Here is a 12,075-nt window from a genome sequence, read left to right as displayed (position 1 = left end):
TTCCTTCCTTCCTTCCTTCCTTCCTTCCTTCCTTCCTTCCTTCCTTCCTTCTATCCCTTCATCCTTCCTGCCTTCTTTCCTTCTTTCCCTTTGTCCTTCCAGGAAGAATAGTCCTTACCAAGGTGAGGACTAATGGGGATCCATAATAAAACTAAACTAAACTTCCTTCCTTCCTGCCTTCCTTCTTTCCCTTCGTCCTTCCTTCCTTCCTTCCTTCCTTCTTTCCTTCCTTCCTTCCTTCGTCCTTCCTTCCTTCCTTCCCTGACCCATGATGACAACAGGAGGGTTTAGTCTGTGAAACTAAATGAGCTCAGCGAAGGGACTTGGAAGCGACAGCGACAGAGGGAGAAACGACCACCCACCATTTTGCAGAGCGACTTGGCGTCGTCGGAGAACTTGCTGGAGTATTCCTCCTCCACCTCCCTCACCAGCCGCTCCACCTCCTCCCTCTTGATCTTCTTCTTCCGCTGCTGGAAGGGCGACTGGCCCTCGATCATCTCGTACAGCAGGCAGCCCAGCGCCCACCAGTCGGGGCTGAAGGTGTAGCGCTCATTCTTCACCACCTCCGGAGCTGCAGCGAGACGACCGAGGCGATTAAAGTTATAATATACATACCGTACTGTAAAGGCGCATCTCAATAATGAATTACAGTAGAATATCATGGACAAGTTTATTTATTTCAATGATTCAATTTAAATAGTGAAACTAATACATTATATAGATCCATTATTACACAGAAAAACACATTTCATGTCTTTATTTAGTTAACTTCTTTTACCTGTAATGATTATGCCCTCACATTTAGGCAAGACAAGGCAAGGCATCTTTATTTATATAGCGCATTTCATACCAAGGCAACTCAATGTGCTTTACATAAAGACAAAAAAAAAAAAAAAAGAGAAGCATAAAACAAACACTAAAAACAGAGTTAAAAGCAAGAGCAAATAAAAGTAAAATAAAAGAAAATAGATAAAGTTTAAAGTTAATGAAGACCTAAACTTCAGTACCTCAAAACATTTTAATATAACAAAAGACAAATAAAAAAAAGCATTTTTATACATGTAAATATTGTTCTTCTGAAAAGTATGTCCATCTGTAAGCACTTCTGGAAATTGACTTTTCCATGATATTCTAATTTATTGAGATGAACCTGGTACCGAATCGATGTGTGGTAATTGAACTTAAAAAATAGTCAAAAATTATGAATTTTGGATAAAATAAAGAAAAATTTAAAATAAAATTCTAATAAAACTCTGCCTGAACACGGCCAAAAAGAGAGGAAGGGTCAATTGTTTATTTTCAGCCTGAACCAGCTCGTCCGGTCGGGGTGAGACAGTCGATATATTTGTGAGAGACAGAGAGTGGGACAAAGAGGAGGAGGCACGGCGGTGCGTTCAGGTACCGACATGTGATACGGATTGATTTCATTACGTGAATCGATACTGTGGGAACACACTATCGGTACCAAATAAAAGTACTGAATTCGTAATTCAGTAATCTACAGATAAATTTTTTTTGCACAGAGCGGTTTCTGTGCGATGCAGAAATGGTAAAATAAAAACATTGTCTCCTGTGTCTCTTCTGCAACCAAAAGGTCAGAGGTCACTTACCCATGTATCCCACTGTTCCCACCCGGCCCTTGATGGTTTGTCCCTCAGGCACGTGAACAGCCAGACCCAGATCTGATATCCTGATGTGGCCTAAACACACACAAAGACAAATATAATAATGAAACAGAGAGAAAATCTCACAAGTCCTTTTTGCCAGACGTCCTGATGCAGAAAGTCGTTTCTACAAATTTTTAAATCGATCCTGAAGAAAAATATGAATGTTTTTTATGATCTGTCTCAAGACTACAGTCATTGAGGTCAAATATGCAGACAGCAACGAAATAAAATAAAATAAAAATAATCTGCTATTTATCAGCAGCTGGAAAATGTCTCGAATTCATCAGCGTTTCCTTGAATCTGCTTTTCTCTGCAGCTTGAAGGCAGCGTGATGCCTTCATGCGATTGTCCAGGAGCTTTACTCATTAACGTTGTTGTTACCAAACATAAAATCCTCTTTGTTTTGGACTTCCTGTCTGATTCAGTCTGCTGTTTGTTTTTCTGTCTTGTCATAACTCAGCAGAAGTTTCCTCCGTATCCAAATACAAAAATTTTCATCATCAGTGACTTGTTGCCGTCATGTGATGGAGCTCGAGGCCTCGCAGCCGTTTGTCAGGCGTCTTGTGATTTATAGAGATTTCAGAGAGCGAGTTAAAAAACACTTCCATCAACTTCTCTGTTTATTTCCTCTCAGTTTAGTTTCCAACAACAACAACTTCTGTAAAACTAAACTCAACACAGTTAAAAACATCAATTAACACAAACATATGAAAACAATTAACAGTAACTGAATAACACAAATGAACTGCAGCAGATTCAAACTGACACTGAACATTTTTTTAAAATCTGGATTATATAGATATTTACGTAGTATAAAAATATTCTATATTTACATAGATGTTTCTCTAGTATATTTATATGGATGTTTATATAATGTATATGTATATACTATATATTTATATGGATATTTGTGCAGACATAATATTAGCATATTAGCATAATATGAAAATACATGAACCATGCTTAATTAAAAAGGGGTAGGAGTTTATAAAAGTTTATACTTTATACTTATACTAAGTATACTTTTACTTACTTATACTTTTTTATTTTTAGACACGTTTGAAATGAATTCATTCAACATTATTGACTTCAACAGTTTACAAACAGTATTTATATCTGTCTCTGTGTTTTGGTGGTTGTGTGGTTGAACCCTGCGGAGTGAGAGCGCCCTCTGATGACAGACACCTGACTCACAGCCTGAAGCCGTCACACTCGATCAGTAATCAATAATAGTTTCTATATCTGCTTAATCACATGTAAACACATCTATCTTTGCGGCCACAATCAATATAGTTAATCATTACAATCACATTATTACTTATATCTAATTATAATCAGCCAAAAGTGCTTAATTGTTAATGAAGCACTGCATTTGATGACGTATTCATCAATTAATTACATTTGTTTAACGAAAAACTGAAGAAAATGATTAATATAACATATTACAATTTCTATTTTTGGAATAATTTTTAATTTAAAAATCTAAACTGCAGAAAGACTGTAGACTTTGAGATGACGAACTTTGAATAAATATCCAGGATTACCTCATTTTATTTTGCTTTTATTGACTCGATTTCATTGTCCCTGGTGTCACGGTTCATAAAGAACAATGTTACCTACAATAACATCATTATCTATTTATTCACTTTTTAGGGTTTGGTTATAAACATACAGTATGTTTATATTTGCACTGCAGAAACTTTTTATCTTTTTTTTTTTTTTTTAATCTTATTGTTTTCTTCCTGTCTTGGTGTCAGAGACGTTGAAACTTTGTGAATAGACGCCTTGTACTTTTGTACTTTCAGCGACACCAAACCAAATCTACCAAAGGGTAAAAATAAAGTAACCTGAAGCTGAACCTGACGAGTCTGACGTCCTCTTAACTTAACTCCTCTGAGCGGTCGTTTTTCAACCATGAGACATTGATTTGAGTTTGTGATGTTTGTAATGATTCTCTGAATTTTATTTTGTTAATTTGTTTATTTAGGGATAATGCTTAAAAATGCTTAATGCTAGGACACAACACACTATAAATCAAAAAATAAGCCTGCAGACCAGTGTCTCTGGATTATTGTCATACCGAATCAGACTTTAAATGGTGGCGTTCTGTAGGTGGGTTCTGCTCGGCGTCTTTTGGTCTGAAACGAACCCTGGTACGATTCATTTGTGGTGTGTGAATGCAATCCAAACCTTTTCTGAACCAAATAGGGGATATAGATAGATAGGGATATATATAGGGATATATGCTGTGTTCAAGACAACTCGGAAGTCGGAAAAAAACGAGCTCAGAGTTGTAAAAAATGAATTGAACGGCGTCGAACTCGGAAATTACAGGTCGGAAACTCGGGTATCATATCAGAGCTCCGACTTTCCGACTTGACGTCACGACAACATGGCGGCCCTCGTCTTAAACGGTTAGAATTTAGACATTTTAATTTGTTTGTTGAGGTTTGAATGCATATTTTTGTGTATTATTGCAGTAGCCTAGTATATGAAATACGTTTATATTAAGCTGTGATTGTTGTATGGTGTGAAATTGTGTTCCTCGTATGTGACGGAAATAACGTTTAACTGTTATCAAGGCTATAACATTATATGTGCACTCATCTGCGGCGTCTCCTCTCCTCCAAAATAAACATAATTTACTGCTGCATTTATTTTTCGTATTCAGCTATGAGCCACACAATATGCCAAACTTCCTTCAGGTATCCATGTTTTTTTTCTCCAGTTCCTGCAGCGTGAACGCAATGATGTCGGAAGTCGGAAGTTTTCGAGTTGGGATTTCTGACCTCTGAGTTGTTATGAACGCAGCAATAGTCCAGAGTTTACTCGAACCGACGTCATTTAGGACATTTTTACAGCCTAAACAGTCCTGTATTGAATTTGCCTGGAGCACACTCACGTTCACGGGATGCACACGGACGTGACCGGACTTGCCTCAATGATGTAGTTTCGAGTAAACTCTGGACTATATCCCTTCAGGACACTTGGATTGCAGCGGACGAGCAGTGTGGAGGAATATTTCAAGGTTTTTGTGTAGTTTTATGGACGTTTTTGTGTCGGGCTCCAGCTGCACTTTGAGGAATAAAAAACTGCTCCGGAGTATTCATCAGCATGAGGTTGAATTTCATTTTTTGGTGAACTATTCCTTTAAGTTCATGTTTGAGTGAAAAGAAAAGGACAAAAGCTGCACTTGCTGCTCAGTGAACTTTAATCGTGTCGATGCTGCGACTCACCGTGGTCGTCCAGCAGGATGTTCTCTGGCTTCAGGTCCCTGTGAGACAGAAGAGGGAGAAGAAGAGGGGGAGTGAGGAAGGAGGACAAGAAAAAGAAGAAGAGGAAGGACGTATTGGGTGTTTGAGGCGTATACTGTAGACGTGGCGCCCACCTGTAGACGATGCGTTCTCGGTGCAGTTCCTCCAGGCCACAGCAGATCTCTGCGGAGTAGAAGACGGCCCGGCGCTCGTCGAAGCCGGCCTCGCCCATGTGGTAGATGTGGAACTTGAGGTCGCCTCCGTTCATGAGCGTCAACACGAGGCAAAGGGCGTCCTTGGTCTCGTAGGCGTACGCTAGACTCACCTGAGGAGGAAGAACGAGACGTGACAGCGTTAAAGGGATAGTTCACCCAAAATTCAAATTTCACTCATCATCTACTCACCCTCATGTCGACTAAGGGCTGGGAGAAGTTTCAGACCTAATTCAGAGTTATCCGTGCCTTCTCTGAGTTACAGCGGGTCTCGGCGTAGCAGTGCATGTCCATGTAACGGTTGCAAATGGATACCAACTGTCTTCGTAACAAAAAGACACACCAAGAAACATCCAAATACCTCCATGCTGCTCGTATGTAATATCCGTCTTGTATTGAAGCCCCGAAATGCGAAATTGTCCCGAAAAAAATGAAATAAGTCTATATTTCAAGCTTGTTTGCAGTGGAAGCTCCTCAACAATTTCTCATGTTGGGGCTTCAATACAAGATGGACATTACAGTACATACGAGCAGCATGGAGGTATTTGGATGTTTTTTGGTGTGTCTTTTTGTTACGAAGACAGTTGGTATCCATTTGCAACCGTTATATGGACATGCACTGCTACGCCGAGACCCCCTGTAACTCAGAGAAGCCACGGAGGACTCTGAAACTTCTCCCAGCCCTTAGTCAACATGAGGGTGAGTAGATAGGTAATGAGTGCAATTTTAATTTTGGGTGAACTATCCCTTTAATAATAAAGTCGTCCGGTCGTGTATTTCCACGCCGAGTCCTCTGGGACGCCCTGGGCCTGGGAGAACCCGGGACAAACGGACTGACGGCGTCCAAATCAAACAATCTGAGCCCAGGACACACACAGGACAAACAAACACACACATTGTTGTCTTTTAATTACTGCTACCGTTAATGTCACCGACCGAGATCAAACCCGGGAGGAAACGTGACGAACTTCACGATTTAAATCCTTTTTTTGGAAAAAGGAAACAGGAACTTATTTTGTTTTTTAAATCTGTAATTTTTTTTTTTTTTTTAAGATTTATGTTTGTTTGTTTGTCGACAGAATAATATGAAAGAATCCGATAAAGTGAGGGACCAGTTACCGTTCACCACGCTAGGAAACAATCATGTAACATTAGAGACAGAGAGTTGTTTTAGAGGCAAATGCAGCCGGAACTACATCCCGGACACGGCTGCTGCTGGGCGGAGGGATTTCAAAAGCACAAAGTATTTCAGAGTATTTGCTTCATGTGTCGTAATGTTACATAATTATATGTTATTATCTCATAGCGTGGTGAATGTGCAGGTCACAACTTGTCCACCAGAGCGTTTTGGAGTTGTTGGATTGTGTATTTGATGAGTTTGATGAGGGACAGGGGACCTGTACCGTTCACCTCCATTGTGTTCACTGAGCAGCTCACGTCTCTGCCCCGCCGATCTCAAAACAATATGTGCCAATAATTAAAGGGATAGTTCAACATTTTGGCAAATTGGCCCATTGCCATAATTGCTATAGCTAGTCATAGCAGTAGGTTCGTTACTTTTAATTGTCGGTGAAAGCTATTTTTAGACCTGCACATTCACCACGCTGTGAGAAAATAACAGAACGTTACCAGAAAGAGTTGTTTTCGAGGTAAATTCATGCAAAATCGCTGATGCGCGTTCCTGTCGGGGGCAGTTTTTCAGCAAGCAGTCTCTGCATTTACCTCTAAAACAACAACAATGCTCTGTTATTATCTCATAGCGTGGTGAATGTGCAGGTCACAACTTGTCCACCAGAGCGTTTTGGAGTTGTTGGATTGTGTATTTGATGAGTTTGATGAAGGAAACCAAGAAATCCCATGAGCCTCCGTAGCGTAGCTCTGAGCAGCTCGCGGCTCTGCTCCGCCGTTCTAAAAACAGCTTGCGCCGACAAATAAAGGTAACAAACCTATACTACTAAAACTATAGCGATTATGGTGAGAGGAGAATCTGACTTAATGCTGAACTATCCCTTTAAAGTGCCCCCTGTAAACACTTTTAAACAGACTCACAACAAATCGACTGTTGACTTTCTCCAGGATCTGTTTCTCGTTCAGCGCCATGGACTCTCCTTTCCTCTTCTTTATCCTCTTCTTCTCCAGCTTCTTACAGGCGTACATCTTCCCCGTGGCGCGCACCTGACATGCACACACCTGCAGGGAGGAAGAGGAAGAGAAGGAGGAGGAGGAGGAGGAGGAGGAGGAGGAGGAGGAGGAGGAGGAGGAGGAGGAGGAGGAGGAGGGAGAAGAGCCTCATGAGAAGATGATTTATTTTCCTTTACACCCAACAGAACATACGTGTAATAAAAGGACACAATGCGCTCTCTGAACGAAACAGAGGCCGTCTCATCGCGGCCGCTCATGTGACCTCACAGCAGCAGGAAAAAACAAACAGAACTGTGATTGTGAATGATTTAACGTCGACGTCGAGGCGACGGCCGCGCACATGAAGAAGAAGAAAGAAGAAGAAGAAGGAGAAGAAATCCCCTCCTCTTCTATTAATTATCAGATTCTATTTCTAACTCGAGTCACTTCAAACACAGTTTAACTTTAGTTCACTCGCTCCGTCACAGAGTTTCACACTGAATCCAGCAGCTGATGTGGATTTTCATCAAGATTAATTAACCTTTAATTAATTAATTAATTAATTAATCCTAATTAGTTCGATCACTGTTCAACAGTCGGTTGTATTAAACAGAACAGGATGTTTCACTGAGATCACAGTGGAAAACGAAAAAAAAAAAAACATGAGATAATAAAACTAATCCCGTGATTGATGCTGGAACTAATCCTGGGACAAATCCATAAACTGGGCTCAATTGTTCAAAAGGTTCAATCTGGATCAAAATTATCTGGATTTAAAAAAAAAAATCCCCCGTTTTTCCATCCAGGATCATGTAATCTGTCTTTACGTTCATCCCAGTTGTTCACAGCAAAGTTGAATTGGATGAGTCTGATCCAGATACTAACTTTTCTAGATTACCAAATCCAGATAACGAGTGTTAAATGTGACTGTGTATCAGACTGAAGGCTGATTGGTCTGTGAACAACAGGTAAAACCGCAGCATGGAGACACTCAGTGTGAATTTATCTGAAAATGGGCTGGTTGTGTTGTTTTCTGTGCTGTTTTTTTTGTTTCTTCAACGTCTTTTAAACAGCTGAGACACAACAGATACATAAAAAAAGCAAATATCCAGTACATTAGTCAAACACATGTGAGTATTTTTCCATGTGTTTCAAATTCTAACTTCAAATTTCATTTAATTTGAAGTTGTGTTATCCAGTAGTTTGGGAAAAGTTCTTCATTTGTAGAATAATCAAAAGTTAACTTTATGCACTGTAATGGTTTAAAAATTAGTTGCAAAATATAAATCAATCAATGTATGTTACATTATAAATGTTGTTTATTTGACCAGTTTAAATTGAATTTAAATCACATTTTGTTCCTGAATCCACCAAACTGCTGGGATCAGAATAATCCAGCATCAAAGTTAAATCCTGATCCGACTAAAACGTTTCGAACAACACAAACTGAGATTAAAACATAACACTGGATCACGTGATCGAATCTGATCTCAGAATCTGTTTTTTAGTTTTTTTGAGCAATAACAACCCGTTTTCAAGATTTGATCCGATCCATTTTCCAAAATCCGATCAGATTACTTTTGAACAACTGGACCCTGCTGCTGATCCTGGGATTGATACTCGATCCTGTGTTGTAGTTTGATTATCGTCGAACATGTAACTCAGACTGAGACTCATCTTGTGACCCGATCTCTCACCCGCCGTCGTCGTTCAGTCAGTTATCGCTGGTACAGATGAGACGCAGCAGCACAGAGCGAACCATTCAGAGTCTAATGCATAATGGGATTTAACTTTAACTTTTTTTTTTTTTTTTTTTGCAGATGACGGAGCCAAGAGAAGATTTACTTAGCGACACCACAGCTGCAGCCGGTCCAATCAGCTCTAATCACAACAAACACATGCCACTGCAAAATTAAGGCTGGTAGGTATTTTTATCACTGAAACGCTGAACACTGAATTCTTTCTACCTCGTTCTGTCCGTACCGTCCCCGTCCAGCGTGAGGCGCCGTGCACTCAGACCGCCGCTGTGCCTACAAAGGTCAGGACTCTCAGACCCTGAGACGACTTAACGAGTCTAATTGGAGGAAAACGCAGGAATGGTGCAGCTCGTTAGTGCCCAGTGCAGCGGCGCCTGCAGCATTAACGCAGCATGAAAAGCTTCATTTATTTCGCTTTCAGAGGCGAAGCGTTAAAAGGAGCAAAAGCCGGCGTTTAAATACGTTTAACCATGAGTTAAAACAGATTCATGTGAGCGATATCGGTGATAACGACTCAAATAAAAAGACTTGTGTGTGTGTGTGACGTGAATCCCATCAAAACACGACCTCATAAATAAACAGAACAAACGTGCTAGAGGTTATCTGAGAGGTTCAAGGCCCTCGACGTGAAATCCAATAAACAGCCGACAAATCGCATAAAAAATACAATTTAGTCTATTTGACCACAGTCAGTCGGCCGTAGGACAAAGACAGCTGCTGTTTAGCTCAGTGTTCACTCCAACCTTGATAAAAAAAAACAACAGTGGAAAGGAAAATGCTAAAAACAACTGTGCTGATGCGTGTCCTCTCAGCCGAGGACAAACATGATAATAATTAATCAGGTTTTGTGAAGTTGCAGTGGACACTCACCTCTCCGAAGCCGCCTTTCCCTAAAACTCTGTACTGTCTGAAAGTGTTCTTCGTCACCGGCTGCCTGTCGGACACACACACACACAGAATATTCATTAAGGACACAGGGTTAAAACTTATTAATGTTTGAAAATGACAAAATGGAAGTGGTTTTGAATCAGGTGGATGAAACTACTGTAGTGGCCCAACACGGTCCTGAGTGTTTCCTGAGCCCAGATGGCTCCATTCATGTGGTTTCATCTTTAAGTCATTGTTCAAAGGAAGCAGACAATGATGAGGATGAGGATCAGACCCCTCAAGTTTCTATTGGACGTGTTAGACTTGTTCGATCTAAAACTTCACTTTCTTCCACTGATTATCTCTGTCACTAATGTCAGCCATGTTTTTTGTTTTTTGTTTTGTGTTTATGACAAATGTGGTGATCTGGGGGCTGTTGCACAAAGGTTATTGTTATCCAGGATGACTGAAAAGGTCAGGCTTTACAAAACCTCATCACCTTTTCACATCACTCTATGTAGAGTACAGCAGTCTTCATAAACTTCAAAACTATCACGAAACAGGTAAGTGTGTATAAATGAAGATGTTACAATTCAAGTAATAAAAGAGACTTCTTCTCTAAATGACGGTGGATCTGTGCTGTTTTAATGCACGCTGATAAAAATTAAGCCCTGAATAACTGATAACTGTAAAACACATTGATCTCTGATCGGACTGACAGCTGACTGAACCAATGCAACACCAGGATGAGTTAAGCCTGGCTGCTGTTAGCCTGGTCGGGGGCAGGCTAGCTGCAAAGAATAAATATCCATGGTAACAGATGAGTCTCCGGTTTTGTGCAAACGAGTCCCGGCTGAATTCAGCCAGGAAAACCAGAAAATCCCGGCTTAATCTGCTGTCTTGGTTCTGTGCAACAGGTGGACAGACGGATCCTGCTCAGGGACAGATCCAGTGTTCTTTTCTTGTGATATGGAGCTTTTTTTTTTCTTTCTTTTTTTAATTTTCATCAATGTCTCTGAAATAATTTCAAACAAATGAATAAAAACAAACATATTTATGGTGTTGACACCTGATTTTGGAACATTTTGGTTCCAATCCAGACAATAATTAGGCCTCGGTGAAACTAACTCTAGTTCATTTTGATTTGAATTTATGTTTCTGATGTGTTATAAAAGTGTGTTATATAACCAAATTGAGTTTTTTTAATTATCATTATTATAATAAACATAAAAGTGCTCATGGCTGTGTTCAAGCTCTAAACAATGCCACCCCGGCCCCAACCCCACACACACACACACACACACACCCATTCATCAGAAGTTACTGCCTGTGTGTGAGGCAGCGCTTGGCCCGGGACCAGAGACAGGACGGGACACGAGTCCCGGTGTCGGAGCTGCCGGTTCATGATGTTCGGCAGAAAGACACTGGCTCAGATCTACACCTGTGTTGTGTAACAGTATAAAACGTTTTGTGATTCACTGAGGTTTTAGTTTCCTCTGCTTCACTCGCCTCGGCCCAGAGGGGGAGGGGCGACGACGCTGTGTGTGGTAACTCCCTAAAAATACCAGTAGAACCACAAACCAGGATCCTTGAATCTACATTTAAGTGTGAGGAGGAGGTTGAAATGTCCTCGCCAGGTGTTTTTATTTTGTTATCTGTAACTGTATGGAAGAGCATTAGGGCCAACAATGGAGATTTTTCTCTTTTTTTTAAGATTCTGAGTTAAAAAGTCAGAATTTCTGAGATAAACAAATTGAATCGAAGGTGCATCGGTCTGACCGATGCGTTGCGAACTGATGAAGCCCCTTGGATAAGAGGCAAGTCCATTTGCCTTCGATTCAGTTTGTTGCCCAGAGATAACAATGACCTGGATGAATGAGAATATCCACAGATATGAGATAAAAATCTGAAATTTTAACAACCGCCATCACATTCATTGTGGATTAGAGATACAGTAATGTTTTCAAAATTCAAAAAGATTCGACCCTTAAAGAGAGGCTCTGTATCTAAATTTAATGAAATTTTTATTTTTATTTTTTTCTTTCCTTAGTTTCTTGTTTGTATGTGCAGTATCTGCTGTTGTCATTCTTGTTAACTTCCCTCATTGTCCGATCTTGTATCTTCTATTAATGTGATAAAAAAGTCATAATTTCTGAGAAAAAAGGAAGAATTTTTATGAGATAAAATATTTCTGAGA

General features: G+C 40.2%; 1 protein-coding gene across 1 annotated transcript in view; it reads right to left on the bottom strand.

Moving 5' to 3' along the window:
- grk6 (G protein-coupled receptor kinase 6) overlaps nucleotides 1-12,075 on the bottom strand; it is a 67,299-nt gene that overhangs the window by 4,803 nt on the left and 50,421 nt on the right. The window contains exons 7-12 of the mRNA XM_085797266.1: nucleotides 9,882-9,945; nucleotides 7,183-7,323; nucleotides 5,056-5,246; nucleotides 4,904-4,941; nucleotides 1,611-1,700; nucleotides 363-571 (exon numbers count right to left, since the gene is read on the bottom strand). Of these exons, the coding sequence (XP_085653392.1) occupies nucleotides 363-571; nucleotides 1,611-1,700; nucleotides 4,904-4,941; nucleotides 5,056-5,246; nucleotides 7,183-7,323; nucleotides 9,882-9,945 (733 nt within the window). The remainder of the gene's footprint in view (nucleotides 1-362; nucleotides 572-1,610; nucleotides 1,701-4,903; nucleotides 4,942-5,055; nucleotides 5,247-7,182; nucleotides 7,324-9,881; nucleotides 9,946-12,075) is intronic.

This window comes from Trachurus japonicus, chromosome 14 (assembly GCF_045865225.1).
Source record: "Trachurus japonicus isolate A0001 chromosome 14, Traja_1.0".
NCBI classification, from domain to species: domain Eukaryota; kingdom Metazoa; phylum Chordata; class Actinopteri; order Carangiformes; family Carangidae; genus Trachurus; species Trachurus japonicus.
Note: the sequence above shows the minus strand (reverse complement) of the source record. Positions and strands in the feature narration are given on the sequence as shown.